Source organism: Cucurbita moschata, unplaced genomic scaffold, assembly GCF_002738365.1.
Source record: "Cucurbita moschata cultivar Rifu unplaced genomic scaffold, Cmos_1.0 Cmo_Scf00038, whole genome shotgun sequence".
Classification (NCBI taxonomy): Eukaryota; Viridiplantae; Streptophyta; class Magnoliopsida; order Cucurbitales; family Cucurbitaceae; genus Cucurbita; species Cucurbita moschata.
The window spans coordinates 1604817-1624614 of NW_019268554.1; the positions used below are offsets into that span (position 1 = coordinate 1604817).

Consider the following 19798-nt stretch of genomic DNA (forward strand, 5'->3'; position numbering starts at 1 on the left):
GCTAGAAGATATTCTTCTTTTTGAGGTTTTCTTTTTAGGCTTTCCCTCGAGACTTTCAAATTGGAGATCTGCTAAAGAAAAGTTTTCAAGTTTCGCTCTTTTCAATTGATGTGCAATCTCACATTAGGAATGGGAGTGGGATCTCAACGCATACTTCGTTAGTTCTTTGGAAAAAGAATGGCTTTTGTAATAGATTAAGATTTTGGATTTTGTGGTGTTTCTATATGGTATTGTAACATGATGAAGAGCCCTAAGCTCATTAGAGCAACTCACAACTCTGTATTCAACTCAAAGAAGATTACATCGTTAACCATTATGTAATATACAAATCTGGTTGGTTGATGATCAGAAAACAACGACCAGACTGTACAATAATGTATGGACACTCAGTTCCACCTGAAAACAATTACTTTCGTGAAGGATTCAAATTCAATCTTCATATGCAATGTCGTCGTTTGCATCTAGCACGACATCGGGAGTTCGGGGAAGTCGGGAGCCCATCAATTTTGCTTGATCTCCATAAGCATTTCCACCACCACCTTCATTTTTGGCCTTTTGGCCGGAATGCTATCAGTGCATAGCAATGCAATCTTGAGAGCTGCAAGCATCTCCTTCCTCCATCCAAACGACACCGTGCTCAGCTGGGAATCAAGTATCTGTTCAGGCGTTTCGCCTCTCGACGAAGCACCGTGCACCCACTTCACCAAGTCTACTCCTTCACCAAACTCCTCATCAACTGGAAGTCTGGTAGTGAGGATCTCAAGCAAGATAACACCGTAGCTATAAACGTTTCCAGGTGCCGTAACTTGCATCGTGTACGCATATTCTAAACCGAACAACAAACCGTTAGAATTTCCATTTCAGTTATAGCATTTCAGTTCACAATGAAGATTCAAGCAAGTTACCTGGTGGAATGTAGCCAAATGAACCAGCCACTGCACTAATACTAGCAGTTCCTCTTGATGGATCAAGAAGCTTTGAGATCTCAACCTCTCCAACCAAAGGTTTGAAGTTTGCATCTAAAAGAACATTAGATGATGAAATATCAAGATGAATTATAGCCACATGATGAAGAAAAGCAAGCCCTTCTGCTGCTCCAATGGCTATCGAAAATCTCGTAGGCCAATCGGGTTGATACTCAGGTTGTTTTGTGGACAAATGAAGCAGCTGAGCCAATGTCCCATTGGGTAGATAATGATGAAGCAACAGAGCCACATCTTCATATATTACATATCCAATGAGCTGCAAAAGATTAGCATGACTCAGTTTACCAAGCCTTTCAAGCTCTCTGATCATCTTGCTTTGATGATGAACGATTGTCTTATCCATGGATTTTAGTCTCTTAACTGATATGATCATACCCGAAGGCATAACCGCCTTGTAAACCGTGCTGAAAGTGCCAAAGATAAGCTTGTTTGAATCCTTCAACGTGGCTTTAACGACTGCGTCGAGATCTATTTCCTGTCGGAGATTATCATCGAAGACGTTTCCTGATATTATAATCGGTTGATCGTCGACCGTTGCATCATCTGCAATCCCTGAAGATTTTGCTGTCTTTTCCTGCTTTTCTTTCATTACGAAAAGTAAAACAACTATAGTTACTGATACGAAGACAGCCAGCCCTGAACCGATGACAGCTAGTATGATCTTGTAAGAGACCTTGTGATGGTAATCTTGATTGTATGACCCGATCGAGTTTTTACACGAAATGCTTAATGGCGCCCCGCAAAGCCCATCGTTCCCTAGAAAACTAGAATTTGCACTTTTCTGGAATGGAACAAAAAAAGGAATCGAACCAGTAAGCAGATTATTCGAAAAATTCACCTCTATCAAGCTTAACATGCCCTTGAGTTCGGAAGGGATATCGCCCGAGAGATGATTGTTCGACAAATCTAACGAGACCAGTTTATCAAGCTTCCCCAACTCAGGAGGCACCGGTCCATTTAGATGGTTGAAACTCAAGTTCAAAGCTATCTGTAAATTCTTAATCCGACCGATCTCCGAAGGGATGCTTCCAGTTAAGTAGTTACTTCCGAGTCGGAGGTCGAGAAGCTTTGTACATTTTCCGATCTCGTTAGGTATCTCTCCTTTGATTGAATTCTGTTCCAAAAGCAAGTACTGCAATCTTGATACATTGCAGATATCTGAAGGAATAGTACCATTAAATCTATTGTTGCTCAAATCAAGCTTGTTGAGATTCTTACACTTGAGCATTGATCTTGGAATATCACCATACAGATTGTTACCAGAAAGAATAAGTTCCTGCAGATTCATCAGTTCTCCAAGCTCGGAAGGAATCGTCCCGGTGAATCCATTCGAGGCTAGATTCAACAAAGTAAGATTAGAGCACAGCGCTATCCGAGACGTTATATTGCCCGAAAGGTGATTGTTATTCACTTCAAAGTAAGCAAGGCTACTAACATTTCCAATGGCAGGAGGAACGACACCAACAAGGTCGTTGTTCCCAATTCGAACGCTAGTAAGGCTTTTACAGTTCCCAATCTCTTCAGGAAGATTCCCATTCAATCTGTTTTGTGTTAGAACCAAAATCTCGAGCTTCCCTGAAGCGAAAACGCTTCGAGGAATCGGGCCTTCGAGCTTATTGGTATGCAGATTCAACACTTGTAGTTCAGAAACCAAGCCTAGATTATCAGGGATTACACCATCAAATGCATTCTCATAAGCTGTAAAAACTCTAAGATGAGTGAAATTCCCAACCCACATTGGGATTGAACCATTAAATCTGTTGCTAGAAACTTGAAAATCCCTCAAATTCTGTAAGCCTTGAAGCTCATCTGGAATCTCTCCCACCAGTAGATTATTGGAGAGATTCAATGACTTGAGGTTCTTCAAACCACCAAGCTCGGGCGGGATCGAGCCATCGAACTTGTTCAAAGACAAATCGAGGAATTCGAGCTCGAATAAGTTAGCAAAACTCGACGGAATCTTTCCATGGAAGTCATTGAAGGAAAGATCCAGCCATTTCAGAGCCTTGAGCTGAGAAATCACAGTTAGATTACCTCTAAGAGAGTGACCAGAAAGATCAAGAGCTTCAACCATGGAATGATTCAAACCACAACGAACACCTTTCCAAGAACAGTAATCTGAGATGTTTGAGCTCCATCCAGGAACTTGAAGGTCCTCTCTAATAGAGGACATGATGATTTGATCATCAAGCTCAGCTCCCAGAAACAGGGAATTTGAAAGAAACCCAACAAGAAAAATGAAGAGATAACAACACAAAGAGGCCATAAGAGATTGAAATGATTCACAAAAACCCCTTTAGAAAACGAAGCTGCCAGACCAGATCTTCCTCAAACTTCCCTCCCTCTAAGAGAAACACATTTCAGGGCAAAACCCCATAATAGACCAAACGAAACCAAAGCAAAAATCAATCCCACTTTCCCACATTACCCATTTCAAGAAACAGGAAATTTCCAAGAAAACCCATCAAAGAGGGAAGTCGGAAGAACTGAATTCAAACCCACAAAAACCCATCTAAGAAACAGAGCAATCCCAAGAACATTCCAGTTTCCAGACAAGAAAACATCAAAAAAGAGAGCCAAGAAACCCCAAAACCATAGATTCAACAAAAAACAAGTGAAGAAAGGCTAAAACCCAAAAAGGCAAACAATCAACCAACAAGAAACAACAGACAAAAAAGGGAAAAAAGTAGAAAACATCACAGAAAAACCTGAAGAAGCAATGGAGAAAACACTATTCCCAGATGAAATTGACGAAGAAGAAGAAGAAGAACAGTGAAGAACATGAGATTAGAAGGAAGAGGGGTTTTTGATTTCAGAGTTTTAGAGAAGGGTTTTGGTGGGAAAGGGATTTGTGGGTCTGAGAGAGAAAGAAGAGAGAGAGGAATGGATGAAAGTATCACGAGATATGAAAGGCGAATTGATTTGGGTTTGGAGCATAAAAGAAAAGGGAAAGGGAAAAGGGGAAAAGGGGAAAGGAGTATGAGTAGTAAGTGTTGCAGAAGGGGGCAGAGAGTGGTGGTGTGTAATGTATGTATCATTCATGGGACAACATGCTTTATTAGTAATATATTTCTTCAGTTTCCAGTTTCTGCCTTTTACATTTTCCCAATTAAATTTCTCAAATCTTTTTTACAAAATTTTGGGGAATGTATGATTATGGCATAAGTTGCTCAGTTTTTAGCTACATTTCATCATTTACTACACAATTTTTCTCAAATATATTTATACAAGTGTTTACATCAACGTAGAAGTTGGGTGGAGTTATATACAACCCGATCCTACCGTACCCTATTACTTGACGTTTGTAACAGATGTTAGTGATGCATATGTAACTTGTGAATAGCTTGTTATTTGAGATTTTAGTTATTAATGCACTATGTATTTTTTTAAAAATAACCTGACAATTCCGCCTAACCCAACAAAAAAAAAAAAATAGAGGTTGGATTAAGTTGTTAACTTTTTCGAGTTGCTCGGGCCATCCACCACTAAAAAAAATTTCAACCCAAGTAATATATATTATTATTTCAATTTATGAAGACGGAATTTTAACTTTTAAGACGTTAACTTAGTTAAAATTCGAGAAATTAAATTAATTTTTTTTATACGAAGAAGACATTGATGTCATCTCCAACATCATGATGAGTTTGGTGTTATATCCATCCCATCCTTTTGAACATATATATGGTAAATTGTTGTCATGCTTGGATTGGTATCACTGGCTCAAATATTGCTATTGATGGGATGGATTTTTATTTTCAATACGTCTTCAAAAACTTTATAATATAAGAAAGTATATCAAAGTTGGACAAACATATAATACATTTTAAGCCAAGATTTTAAGTTGGTTCGTATTACTCTTTGAATTAGAAATTTTAATAACTATTTGATGATGACGTAGAGGTGGATTGAGCTTACGGGAAGAAGTTAGTAGGCCAAAAAGCCCATCAATATACTTCAGCCGAGTAAAACCTTGCACACCTACGAAGCTTAGGACAAGCCGGGTTCAAACTTTTTCTAAACAAATTTGGAAGAATGGAAGGGAAAATCAATGCTCAAGAAGTCATCCAATTGTTCCAGGCTATACATGCTTAATTTTGGAGCTCTTATGATTGACCGACCGAAAATAAAGGTGCACCTTATTGGCATTAAACAATAACTATCGATTCTTTTAAGCATTTCTTAATCACACCTATGTACCTTTTCTAAATCATTTCATACCGGACAGAGGTTTGGCTCTAACAACATCTATAATATCCTAGATCATCGTAAATAATTTCCATGATTAGAAACTAAAAACTTTCTAGTTTGATGCTTGAAAGAGAGAGAGAGAGAAGATTAGATTGTTTGCATGTGGAAGAAGAAGGAAATGTTAGTGAGGAAAGCATGTGACAACAAATTTGATTGCTCATACACATTTCTCTTTGAAAATGACCAAATGTTGCATTACCTAAACCATCATTTCACCTCTCTATGTACAAACACAACTAGGCCCCTCACATTTTGCTATCATGCCCTCAATTTCAATTTATGGGGTAACCCATGTCGTTTTTTTTTCCTTTCTCTCTCGTTTTTCTTTTGAAAAATCTTCCTTCGTTCCAAATGTGTCATGTCTCGAGCATAATTCATGATCATTCTCTAAATTAGTCAATGTGGGACTCTCGAGGCCTATGGAGCCCTCGAGCAGCCTCCCCCTAGTCAAGCCCTCCACAATGGTATGATATTGTCCACTTTGAGCATAAGCTCTCATGGCTTTGCTTTAGGCTTTCCCAAAAGGGCTCGTACCAATGCAGATGTATTTCTTACTTATAAACTCATGATCATTCCCTAAATTAGTCAATGTGGGATTCCCTCCGAACAATCCTCAACATTCCCTTGTAATTTTATGTTCATCTATTCTTTTTCGTTACATTATTATTATTCTTAGAAAACGTCGAATTTGCTTTTGAATCCATTTTCAAACAAATCTTTTAATATGGGTCCTTTCTTTTCTTTCTCTTTTCTTGTTTTGTCACTTTTTCTCTTTTCCTTTTCTTATTTTCCAAATCATGTAAGAGTTACCAAAAATTCCTTTATTGCCAAAACGGCTAACAGTAAAGGTGTACACGGTTTAGATGAAGTCATGTCGGAGAAAATCTTTGGATTAACTTGAAATTTTAAGTTGGTTGAGTTGGTGACCCAGCAACTATAATAGAGTTCATAACCCAACCCAACACAATCCAAAAACAGAGGGTTGAGTTGTCGAGCTGTATTTTTTTTTTTTTTTAAATATTACTTATCAACAATACATATTATATTAATAACTAAAATATCATAAAACTCAAATACCAAACATTCACAAGTCACATTACATTACTATCATCAATTTTATACGCCAAATATTCTTAATTTTCATAATAATTTTAAAAGTAAGGTTGGGTTGTAACTCTACTTTCGAGTTCGATGGGTTGACCTAACTAAAAAATGTCAACTCGCATAACGACCCAAACCTTCGATTTTCCAAAAATTCGACCAACCCATCCCTCCCCTCCAAAGAAAGGCTAACCAGATCCCAACTTTTATGGTTTGAGTTGGATAGTCTGAGTTAGTCGGGTTCTCGAGTCATATGAACAACCCTACCATATAGTTTTCTTTCGCCTTATACACATCAAATAAAATACTAATAGGAATTAGTGTTATTTTTAGCCATTATTTTTCTAAAAAAACACTATCAATTAAAACAAAAAAAGAGAACATATAATTTTTTTATTTTTTAATAATTATTACAAAAATACCTTGAATTGCTGAAAGACTATTCTCCCAACCATGGTCAAGCTTCTCAAAAATATAATACCTTTTAATTTATAATATATGCATGTGTATTTATTTTGATTAGAAAAAAAATAGGGAAGATAGAATGCCAGAGCTGTGATGTAAGAAAACAGCACAGTCAGGGGTGAGGGAAGATTTGATTGGTTGGTCAAAGTCAGTGACAGAATATTTGTGTTATTTTAGATTTGCTAAAGTTTCACTTTTGATTAGAAAGGAAACTTTGTCATTTAATTGTACTAATCATTATGTCTTCAATATTTATTGTTATAAATTAAATATCAAATTATAAATCCCAAATTTTAAACATTTTTTAAATTTAATTCCTAAATTTTTAATATCATATTTATTAATTTTCGAATTTTAAGAAAGCTTTGATCATTTCATTAAATTAATATAGAATATGTAAAAAACGATTTAAAAATTAAGATTTAAATTAACTGTCAACTTGAATTTGAGAGAAAACCGTTCTAATTAAGAGGAAGATCATGAATATATAAGTAAACGATACTATCTCTATTCGTATGAGACGTTTTAGGAGAATCAAGAGCAAATTCATTAGAGTTCATACTCAAACCGAGCAATATCATACTAGTATGGAGAGTCGTTTCTATCAAGCTCCAATTCAGTTCTCTATGAAGAACGGTTCGCTTCGTTCCAGCTTTGGCCTCAACCAGGGTTCTCTGTTGCTTCTTCCATTCGATGACATTTCTACAGGTTTGTTTCTTCGACGACGGAAAGATTCTTGTCTCGACCTTGACCTCGATGAAGGTTTTTTGTTGCTTCTTTTCTCCCGTTATGCTTTTTCAACATGCCTATTTACTACATTGGTTCAAGACTAGGTTTGCTCCTCCCATCGTTCTAAACCTCGACCTCAGTTCCCTTTACCTCGACCTCAGTCAATGAGTCAAATTCCGCAAAGGTAGAGTTAGATGTAGGGTTGCAATATATAATTGAAATGTAACAAAAATAAAATAAATAACAACTCCAAGAAAGCACAACCAAAGAAAGGCAAACAAAAACTCCTTTCATTAAATTATTGGAGGGAAGTCACATTAATTATTCATATCATAAAGTTTTTTTAAAAATATATATATGTATCAAATCAAATGGGGGATGTGGGACCAAATGATGGGCATTCGGGTTGAAATATGAATTCATCTCACGAACATAATAGGTAGTAGAGTACCCGAAACATGTTTTTCCATCAAAAAAGAGTTTTCGGTTATAAATATCGAACCTCTGATCTATTGGTTGAAAACATAAGCTTTATGTGAATAACTTCGATTAAACTTACAAATTAGAATAGTTTAGGCGTTTCGATTGGTGGGTTTTGCTTCCTGTCACCTACAGTTGTCGTTGATACTCCTCTAGTCTGTCTCGAGTCCTCCTCTCTCTTAAACGAACAGTAGGTTGTCGGTGAATTTTTCCTCCTCTTCCTATGACCCAATCAGGCTTCCTCACCACTCTCATGGAGGTCGATACCTTGTTCAATCAGGTTCATGAGCGAGAATTTCGAGGACTTAAATCTCTCTATCTCTCGGTGTTTTCTCGTAGTAAATTTTTTTATTGCGTCTGTCTTTGCTGGTCTTCAAATTTTCTCCATCAGTGGACGTAGGGTTGGATTAAGGTTGAGTAGGTTGAAGGTGAATTGTCGTGCTTGCTAAAAATTCTTCGAGAAATGAGACTTTCCTAGAGGACAAACGTTTTATTTTTCAAATTTGTTAGATATGTATGCACATGGCGTGCTTTGTGCATTGTATGATTATGATGTATGGCAAAGCATGATTGAAAACTATGATGGGACCTATTCGATGAATGATATAATAGTTATGATGACGATGACTTTTATTGTGGTAAATACTCATTATGTGATCCGGTAGTTAGCCACCCGAGTCACTGTATGGACTGAACTTTTACTTTGTTGTGTTGCTCCATAACGGGATTTGGGCATTACGGATGATCAATATTTTTTTTGGAACTGACCACGGGCGTACAAATTGAGTGGTTAGTTTCTCTGTGTATTGTTAGGATCAAGTTAGACGATCCTGATCTAAAACAAGTAATGATCAAGTGATCCATTTTTTAAAAAAGAAATTGATCCCTTGATTATATTTATTGTTCATGTGGGCGCGTGTCTAACTCCAAAATAACTTTGATTAGTATCATATAAAGTGTTCCATTTATTCATGGTTAATTTGTCATACTCGTTTGAATTTTATTGAAGCATACAAATTTAAAATTTTTGAAATATATATGCGAGATCTTATATCAGTTGGAGAGAGTAATGAAACATTCCTTGTAAAGGTAATGGCAATACGTAACGGGTCAAAGTGGACAATATTGGTTAGTGGTGGATTTGGATTATTACAATATGGTCAGATAGTGTGCTAGCGAGAACGCTAACCCATAAGAGGAGTAGATTGGGAGAACTCACATCGGTGGGAGATGAAAACGAAACATTACCACAAACATATTCGACAATGTAACTAATATAAATTTTCTCTTAATTTTAATATTTTATAATATAATATTTCTACTCGCATATTAATAATTATTATAAATTTTTTTAAAATAATTTGATTAATACACAAATTAATAATTGAACAAAACCCTAAAAAATGACAAATTTTAAAATGAAAATAGGCGGAAAGGAGAAAGAATTAAAGAATGTTTTATTTTTCTAAAAAGAATATAAATTATGAGAAGTATAAAATAGTTTAGTTCATCATGATTGATGTAAAATTAAATATATTAATAAAGAAAAGGTAACTTTTTAAAATAATAATAATAATTTATTAAGTTCTTTTTGGTTAGTCAAAAAGTTGAATAAAAAAAAGGGGAAGGGACATTGGGGCAGGAATCAAGGGGTTAGGACCTGGTTGGTGCACCCTCATCATATCCAATCATTTCTCTTAATTTCCCATTCTTTTATAATTTCATATCCTTTTTTTTTTAAACAAAAATATTTAAATTATTCTTATTATATTCAATAACATACCAGCATGTTTATTCTCAAATTTTAATTATTTTCAAACTTTTTTTTTCTTTAATATTTTTTTAGCTTGAGATAAATTGCAGATTTTTTTTTTAAATTGAACTAGATACATAGAAATTAAATTAAATATGGACGGAGCCTCCCAAATAAAATTATTCTATAAAAAATTGAGATAGACTTGAACGAGAATGAAAATGAATTGTTAATTTATTGAAGTTATAAATGTTTATATAATTGGTATACATTTTTTAATGTTACGAGAGTGGCTCTAAGTTCTAAACAAATTTGTGTGATTATCATGTCTTGATTATAAAAATTTCCCAATGTCTTATCACTAATTAATTTATAATATCTTACAAACATTCAAACTTCTTTTTTTTAGTTTCATATGTTTTGTTTGATTGTGATTAGTATTATGTCTAAATCATAGATACTGAACTTGAACTTGTAAGAAACTAAACGGAAAATTTTAAAACGAGCACTATGCTCAAACTATAGAAATCTAACTTAATCTTGTAAAAATGACATCCTATCTCATCTAACCTACTTTAAAAAATAAACATATTCGAACATAACTATTGATGGGAAACACTTAGCACTCTTTATTAACACAAATCGGTAAGAGATTATAAGACCTTCTGTATAATATTACTACACTTTACTATTTGAGTCTACTTAGACTTTCTTGAGATTTTATGGGACGAAAACATTAGTAGAGACAATTTATTCATAAAATATATGATCGTTTATTCTTAAAATACTTATGCATCTTTATTACTAAGATATCTAAATTATTTTCTTAAACTATCTAGATATCTTTGTTCTTAAAATATTAGATATTTATTCCTAAATTATCCAGACAATTGGCTCATACAATTATTAGATTAAGAATTCAACAAATTACTCGAGTTCTTAAATCAAAGAAACAAGGCTAAAACATAAAAGGGAAATGGATAGACAAAATGCCAATGGGTTTGTTAGGGAACAAAGTTGATGAAAAAAGGGCTTTTTTTTCTCCTTGTCTCAAAGGACAAAGAGTGCCCAATTTCATCTCCCACCTTTCTACCAATGTCATGTGGAGGGGTGATGGGTGTGGGGATGAACCCCACTTTATAACTCATAATTCTCAGCAAAAATATACCATTTTTTTTAAATACAAAAAATTAAAAATTTTAAAATTAAAAGCTATTGGGATTCAGCCCTCACTTTAGAAGACATGTATCATGAACCTTGTATCATGGATTGTCTCACCTATTTCTTTCTCTCTCTAGCCTCCTGTTTCTTTCTCTCTCTAAACACTATCAAAAAGTTCTTTTAAAAACAAAATTTTGTAAAGTTGTCAAAGAGAAAATAGAATTAAAAAGGGCAATTTTAGATTTTTTTAATCAATTTCAAAATGAAACCTTTTATTTTATTGAATATATGGAGAAATTTATTATACCTTTTAAAAAGGGCTTTTGTAGCTAAGTTTTATGTGTTTTATTGTTTAGATTTTTCAAAATTGATTGATTAGTTTTTAATTTTTTTTTTTAAGATGAGTATTAAATTTAATATTTTTTTAAAGATGAGTATTAAATTTACTATAGCTTCAAGTTCGAGATTCAATAAATAATTTAAAAACTACAATTAAGGCTTACAAGAGAGTAAAAATGAATTTTTTTTTCCTTAAAAAATAATGATAATTACCTTATGGAGGTGGAAGGATTTCCAAACAACTTCTGGTTTCCATCTGTATGCAATGAAGCCGCGTATATCTGAGTTTGCTCTTCATGGGCCTAACTTGGAAGAATAGAGCCCAAAGCGTAGCCCAAATTGCGTCTTATTCTGGGCCAAGATTAAGACTATGATAGTTTTGGGCCAGGCCCATCATGGATTAGAGTAAAACCTTGCAGTGCCATAAGATATCAATAGAAAATTTTGTTTTACTATTCCCATTAGTTTTATTGTCATGTGTGCATCCCTTTAAAAATAATGTAGGATCATCAATATTAAATAAATATTTATGAAAGATTTTTTTTTTTATACATATAAAAAAATAATAATAACGTGAGATCCATCAACATTAAATAATTATTTAAGAAATAATTTCTCTCAAGTCAAATACTTTGACTAATAATACTATATGAGTACTTTATATCAGTGCCAAACATTATAGTTTTCAAAAAATGATTGTCACTCTTAAAAGTAGGGTTAATTTTGAAAAATGTCTTCTGCTTTAAAAAATTTCAAATATAACCTTCTTCAGTTTTACAATCTCACCTTCACCATTGGAGATGCCAGAAATGGCTGCCATGGATCCATGGATGGCCAAGCTTTCGCTGCCCATCAAACCACCAAGTTCCCTTCATTTCTAGAGGGCTTGGAAGATCCAAAACTGCAAGTTTTAAGTTCCAAGCAGGCACAATTAGCACAAGGGTTACATTTTACGGTGCTTATTATCACATCAAACTTCATGACTTTGGCCATTTATGTGGCCTTGTCTTGGACTATGTTGCAGTTGTTCCAGCCTAGATGATCTTGGTACCAACATATATTTCTTATTGATGAAAAACATGCTTGGGTTTCTTTAGAAATTGTGTCCTCTTTGATATCATGGATGATTAGTTTCCATATAAAACTGAGAATTTGTTCATCTGATAATCATAGATATTAAAGGCTTATATAATGTAACTATATGGTGAAAGTTCTTAGCAAAAGGCTTGCAAGTAAATACTAGTCACAAGATTAAATTGTACACATGTTTAAGAACATATTCTAAAATCTTAAAATCGATCAATAAGAAAATAACTCATAATCACAAGTGGGTCAAGAGGCATATTCCCATTCTTATTATTGTTCAAGATTATACTGTCACAGAGCTGAATTCAGTTGATTCTCCCCCTAAAGGACAAAATATATTGAGGAGATTTCAAAATGGAGAAACAATGATGCATACTTCAAAGCTCTATGTTTCATATCAAGCTTTAATCAATTCTGGTATACTACTCTATGATATTTAATTTGCTTACAAATCTGGCTCGATCAGAACTTCCCAGAGACTGTCTACGGCAGAGTTAGGACCAGGCTATAAATGAACGGATCTACTCGGAGTTTGTCAAGCAATCTGCAAAAAAAGACATGTTCAATTTTCCCAAGTAAAGCTGTAAAAATTAATGTGTTTTGTTGGACTTGCTTGCTTTGAAGACATCAAGTAGAGAGGAAGCTGGGAGTTGAGAGTGTCTAGTACCGTGTAAATATAGGGATCTTGGCGCCCACCTGTTCCGGATCTCTTGATCTCTTCCAGTTTCAACAGGCTGCCAAGGAAGGGGAATCAGAGAGCAAACAATTTCATGAATATAAAATTGATCCTAATCAATCCATAAGCTTAAAATTTTGGATCTACGTGTTGCCTAATATTTGAACTCACATAAGAAAGAATAGAGTTCATTCCCAAAAGTGATGTTATAAATTATCATCAAAGGTGAAAGTAATCCGAGGGCATAGATGATCCGACCGTGTATAGTAAATGTGTGAATTGGAAGCACTGGTTAAAAGCATACGGTGGGATCATAGACTTCACAGCCAACGTGGTGAGATGTGAGAGAGAGAAGAATGAATTACATTCTGAGAGCCTTGCTTGTGTCAGGGCTGTCGCCAAGCACTTGGCGTATCTTCACCTCAGAGGAACAGCCACCAGAGAGGTAACTCAAAATGGCTTCGGCCCGCCGGCGCATATGAGCCGTTGCGACGTGCCTTTTCCTCCATACGTGACGAATCATTTCTAACTTCTTCTCTGCTCTGGTAACCAGGCGATGGATTGGCGCGCTTGTGACCACGCTTGAGCTGCTTGACAAACAAGACGACTCCGAGGACACGGAGCCTGAAGACAGTGTAACGTCGTCTGTCGAAGTGAGATTCCGGTTCTCGGATATCCGTATTAGCTTCGAACGACTCTTTCTCACGACCTGTGGGGAAGTTGTTAGACTTCAGAGTTTCATATTCAAAATTATCAAATTAATTAGAAATTAAACGCTTCTTCGATCGAAGTATTAAGACTTGGAATGCATCTAATTGAAATTAAACCGGTTGAAATTCATTTGACAGATAGGTAAGTAGTCTGGAGGAAGTGAAATTCTAACATTCGGATCAAATTGACGTTGATATCGAAGAAGAAACAACAACAAGGATTGGATAGCCAAGCATCGATAATAAAGCGTATGATAAGCCAAGCATTATTGAACACGAACTAAATTCAGATACCAGCAGAAGATTTCCCGATCGTATTGAGCTCATCCAGAAACTAATTCATATAAAATAAATAAATAAATAAATCCTAAACGCCAATCCAAATCAATATTTCTTTTACTTCAACCAAAACACAGGATAACACAACAGAAAATGAGCAAACGAAAACAGAGCCTAAGGTACCACATCAAACAACATACAAGAAGAACAAACTCAAAGTCGCAGAAATCAGCTAAAGCAGGTGATAAGTACAGAAAATTACATGAAGCTTGAGATCGTCGCGATAAGCCTGAGTAGAGAACAACAACGGCTCCTCAGCTCGAGTCTCGGACGATTCATCTGATCTAGTGAGTACCGAAGAGCAAGACTTCGAATAGTCATAAAGCACCGTTATCTCTCTCAAGAAACTTCCTCCGATAGTGTCCTCCTCAGACAACCACTCGTCTTGACAAACCGATCTACAGAGAGTCAACAAAACACAGAAACAGAGAATGATAAAAGTGAAAGAAACGGACGATCAAAGAGAACAGAACAGAGCAAATTAACAGAGAAAACAGAAATTGAATAAGATTCGAAATCTTACACAGGCGGAGACGGCGGAGGAGGTGGCGAAGTGGAGAGGAGGAGCAGAGCAGAAGCGACTGTGCGTTCTAGAGAGCAAGGGAACTCTGCCATTGATTCTATCAGTAACGACTTTGTGGCGGGTGATTCTCAATTATTTGAAATTTTTACTCTCTCTTTCATTTGTATATATATATATATTGGAAATTTTGAAAAAAGAAAAAAAGAAATGATTGATTATTACTAATTTTTTTATTGTGTTTTAGAAAAAAATTAATTAACTATGAAGAAATGGGAACGCCATACTTTTTAGGATAAATTACAAAAACTAATGCAACTAAAATAGTCATTATAATTTTACTCTCAAACTTTCATATTATAAAGTGATTATAATATTTATTTAACTCAATATTAATCATTATAATATTTATTTAACTCAATATTAATCATTATTATTATTATTATTTTTTAATTTCTAGACGATGTTGAGCTGGCATTTCAATTTTCAAAAATAAAAAAATTTGAGTTTTATTGTAAAAATTGTATAGGGCGAGGATTTGATTAAAACAATACTTTACGTGACACTCAAGTAAAGGAGTGATACATGAATAAACCGATATCATATTCGAATGAGAGTGATCATGAGGACAAGATGACTAAGAAATGCTTAAAAGAATTGTAGTCATTGTCCATTCCAACAATGTGCACCTGCCTTTTCGGTAGCTCAATCATAAGAACGTTAAGCGTAGTTTACTTGAAACAATTCTATGTTGGGTGATTAAAACAATACTTTTGTGACACTCGAGTAAAGGATTAAAACAATACTTTACGTGACAAACGTTAAACGTAGTTTGATTAAAACAATATTTTACGTGGCACTCGAGTAAAGGAGGGATACATGACAAAACCGAGATCACGTCCAAATGAGAGCGATCATGAGGATAGATGATTACGAAAGGCTTAAAAGAATTAAAGTCACTGTCCATTCTAACAATGTGAACCTTCCTTTTAGGTAGCTCAATCATAGGAACGTTAAACGTAGTTTATTTGAAACAATTTTATGTTGGGTGACTTCCTAAGAAAATTTTCTTGGGAAGCATTCGAAGGAGAATAAAACATGTTAGAATGACTAGTGTTGGTCTGTGGGGATAGTCTTCACTCTCAAACGCCATAAACTATTATCCTTCTCATGGTGAAGACTGAGTCAGCTCATTGTAGCTCATCTATATCAAACAATTTATGTATCAGATTAACATGCATACAAAAGGTCCTAGTTTCAAAAGGTCAATTTTAGGCATGCATAACATCATAGCAACTTTAGGCATGTCTCGAGTTTTGATGAGTCTCAGAAGTCCAACTTCGTACCTTTCCGGCATAAACCATATATCTCGTCTTGACTTTTATTCTAGAACGGTAAAGGAGAAAGACACTCTATTTTTCTCCGAGAAGAATTCCAAGTTAGGTCCCAATCTTTCCGTCACAAGAGATCGATCTTCGAGGTATAACTCAGGAGAGTATATGATGTCGATGACCCGAGGTAGAGCACGATTGAGAAGGGCTTCAATAAAAACGAGATCTTCCGTGAGCAGCTATTGAACTGAATGTTCCAACACGAAGCAGCTAAGCGAGCGATATTTCGTCTCGTTCCCGTTCTTCATTTTCTTAGGTTCGGAGAGTGTCTTACCAATTAATACAACTCCAATCCCTACTCAAACCGACACAGTTCATGTAATTTTCTATCAAAACACCCTAAATCAGCTTTGATTCTAAGAATCTCATGGCAAACGAATCTAACAAATGTTGTTTTTAAAAAAGAAGAAATTATTAAAAAAAAAAAAACGATAAGTGAACCGAATCCGACACCTATTTGATCTCAACATTCATGTAAAATGAAATGAATCCGACACCTATTTAATCTTTTAATGAAACATCTTTGAAATGACCTTATCTTTAGGGGATATATGTCCCACCATTAAGAAAAGTTGATATTTAAGGATTGTGAATTGGACAAGGGCAATTGCTCGAGGCTTCCAAACACACAAGACTTCCAACCCATACAAAATGGTGTGGTCAATCTTGGATAGCATATGGGGGCCAACTCCATGAGGAAGAAAACAACCCTTGCTTTGACATATCACAATCAACACTCAACCCTACCCTTCAACCTTTTTCCTTTATTCGACACACGATTCGAGTAAAATCGAAAACAAAAAATATTCTTGGAACGGTTCGAGTGCCAAATACAGTATCGATTTTAATTTTGATATGAATTTTTACGGTCTAATATGACCATAAATATTAGAGATAATGAGCTTAATACTTTTAATGAGTTAAAAAAATATATATTGAATTTAGTATGTTTTACCGGGAGTAAGTCTATGGTGGGGGACCGCTTGAGAATTTTCATAGGATGACTCGAGTTGGTACGCGGAGATGGTCTTCACTCTTAGAAGTGAAGAAAAAGTAATAGTAATGTGACAGGGGATGCAGTGGAATGTTGTTGTCTAATAGATTTCAAAAGTTCTAAAATATTTAGTATATCCATGGGCTTTTTATTTTATGTCTTACAATTATGCTCATATTCGGTTATCAAACATTTACAAGTCACAAGGCATCACTGACATCGGTACAAATGTTAAAATTCATAATCTTTTGAATGTAACGTAGGGTTGGGTTAGGTTATAATTCTATTTTTGGGTCCTGACAAAAAAAAATGTCAACTAGCAAACCGAACAGAATTTTTTTCAATTTTTAAAAAATTCAACCGAACCCAAACCGAAAAAAATCTAACCCAACCTAACCTTTATAACTAGGTTAAGTAATCTAGATTCGTCACATTATCGAATCATATGAATATCTCTATAAAAAATTGAAAAATCAAAAATTGATTAGACGCTTTTATTGTATAGGGACCTATTAAACACAATTTAAGGTCGAGGGACTAACCGAAAATTATTTATTTTAAGTAGATTATTATAATATAGGCTAGTTTTGATAACATTTAGATTGATAAGATAAAATAATCATGAGTCAAATTTGGAAATCAAGGTGCCAATATTTTATTTGATAAAGTAAAGTTATGCTAATTTAATTTATTTAAAGTTAAATGATATTTTATATTAGAAGACGTGGGGCTACGAATTTGAATAATCAGTTTCACGGTTTCACGGTTTTTATTTCCAATTGATGTGAGATCTTATCATTCGGAGAAGTTTCCACACTCTTATAAGAAATGTTTCGTTCCCCTTTCCATCCGATGTGGGATCTCACAATCTATCCTCTTAGGGGCCAGCGTCCTGGCATACCATTGGGTGTCTGGTTCTGATACCATTTTGTAACAACTCAAACCCACTACTAGCAGATATTGTCCGCTTTAGCCCATTACGTATCGTCGCAAGCCACTTCTATAATAAAAAAGTTTCCACATCCGTATAAGAAACGTTTCATTCCCCTCTCCAACTGATGCGAGATCTCACAAAATGCATTTAAGAGTGACGATTACTTCACAGACAAACATGAGTACATGTCCTCACTTAAATACTTCTTGAGACCGAATCCTCAGCATGAGGTGTTATAAAATTTAATCGAATGAGTGAATAGAAAATTATTTAATGTGATTGACTCTTCTAAAATTTTAAATCTACCATTAAATTATACGGTCGAAATTGTAAGACACGTTTCGACAAGTTTAAAATGAATTTTATAGCTGTGTTTTTTTACGTATATTTTAATTTTCTATTAATAAATGAAGATTAAAAATCCAAAATTTAACTTATTTTATTTTCCTTCCAATATATTTACAATAATTTCTTTGGTTATTTTCAATCTAAAAACTATAAACAATTGAATAAATAATCATTTGATAATGACACATCAACAAGAACTCACACTAATGAAAATAATAACAATAATAGTAATAATAATAGTTTATTATTAAAATTAACTCACACTTAATTATGCATCTTATAACAAAACATTACTCTATAATAATGCATCATAATGGGAAGAAATTTAACTCCTATAATAATGTAAATATTATAAACTTATTGATGCAAGTTTTATTTTGGAAATAACTTATTCACTAAATTATTAATTAACCATAAATGCTATAATTGACATTTATTTTTTATTAATTAAGTTTTTTTTAATATAGTTTTAACGAGCGAAAAATTCAAACATCTAAGTTTCGGTCGAATTTGTGACACTCGTGTAAAGGAAGAGTACATGAATGAATCGAGACCATATCTAAATGAGAATGATACTAAAGATATGATGTTATCTATACAAACAAGTTGCACCTTCTTTCCTGGTGGCTCATTCGCATGAGCTTCATGACTAAGCGTATTTTGATTGAAGCAATTCTAAGTTGAGTGACCTCTTGAAAATTTTCCTTAGATGTATGTGAATGAGGATAAATTATGCTGGAATAACTCGTGTTAGTTTGTAGGGGTAGTTTTCACTCATAAGAAACGAGAAGTAGGTAACTTGACAATGTCGCGAGGATTAGGGTATGTCGGGGCCATCAGAGGCCGATAGAATGACTAAGAAATACTTAATAGAATTGTAAGTGAGATTCTGAATCGTGGGTATGAGGCGTTACAACCAATCAAATGTAAATAGTTAGAGAATCCTCACTTCGCTTCTTAGGAGTGAAAGTTATCCCGACAAACCAGCTCGAGTCCTTTCAGCTTGCTTTTTCCTCACTCACATGCATCTTAGGAAAATTCCTAAGAGGTCACCCGAGCAAGGGCCTAATTCTCTCAACCTAAAATTCTATCTAACCCAACCCAACCCGTATAATTTGGGTGAGGTCAGTTCGAATTTTCGAGTTCAATGTATTCCCCTACTAAAAGCAAATCTAGATGAAATTTTATACGACAAAATTTAAATTATTATAAAATTTAAAATGTAAAGCATTATTCACAAAAGTTAAAATGACCCGAATAAAAAATTATATCGCTACAAATCAAAATTAAAACACTAAATTATTATTTTGACCATTAAATCAAAAGTATTTATTAAAAAAAATTATTATTGATCTATTGGAACATAATTCACTAAGTACTAATAAAAAAAAGTCAACCCTACCAATAAAAAAAACAAAAAAACTTAAAATTCACTCGATCACATTTAATTATTTAATTTTCTTAAATAAAAAAATTTGAGGTTTATTTTCGCTTGAGAAAAAGCGGAAAAGAAAAAAAAAAAAAAAAAAAAAAAAAAA

General features: G+C 34.2%; 2 protein-coding genes across 2 annotated transcripts; both read right to left on the reverse strand.

Moving 5' to 3' along the window:
* Positions 1–246: 246 nt before the first annotated feature.
* On the reverse strand, positions 247–4005 carry LOC111432497 (leucine-rich repeat receptor-like tyrosine-protein kinase PXC3). Its single transcript, XM_023069408.1, has 2 exons — positions 906–4005; positions 247–826 (listed from the first exon to the last, which is right to left on the reverse strand). Exons 1-2 carry the CDS (start codon positions 3250–3252, stop codon positions 501–503), a joined length of 2673 nt encoding a protein of 890 aa, XP_022925176.1. The 5' UTR covers positions 3253–4005; the 3' UTR covers positions 247–500.
* An 8878-nt stretch (positions 4006–12883) lies between these two features.
* Positions 12884–14688, reverse strand: LOC111432371. Its single transcript, XM_023069220.1, has 5 exons — positions 14597–14688; positions 14276–14471; positions 13390–13733; positions 13016–13082; positions 12884–12892 (listed from the first exon to the last, which is right to left on the reverse strand). The coding sequence occupies exons 1-5, from the start codon at positions 14686–14688 to the stop codon at positions 12884–12886; spliced, it is 708 nt and encodes a 235-aa protein (XP_022924988.1).
* Positions 14689–19798: the final 5110 nt, after the last annotated feature.

Coding starts and splice junctions, on each gene's coding strand:
- LOC111432497 (XM_023069408.1), bottom strand. CDS start 3,252: ATGGCCTCTTTGTGTTGTTATCTCTTCATTTTTCTTGTTGGGTTTCTT. Junction 827..905: donor ATTTGGCTACATTCCACCAG/GTAACTTGCTTG, acceptor TGTTCGGTTTAG/AATATGCGTACACGATGCAA.
- LOC111432371 (XM_023069220.1), bottom strand. CDS start 14,688: ATGGCAGAGTTCCCTTGCTCTCTAGAACGCACAGTCGCTTCTGCTCTG. Junction 13,734..14,275: donor GCGACGATCTCAAGCTTCAT/GTAATTTTCTGT, acceptor ACTTCCCCACAG/GTCGTGAGAAAGAGTCGTTC. Junction 13,083..13,389: donor ACAAGCAAGGCTCTCAGAAT/GTAATTCATTCT, acceptor CTTCCTTGGCAG/CCTGTTGAAACTGGAAGAGA.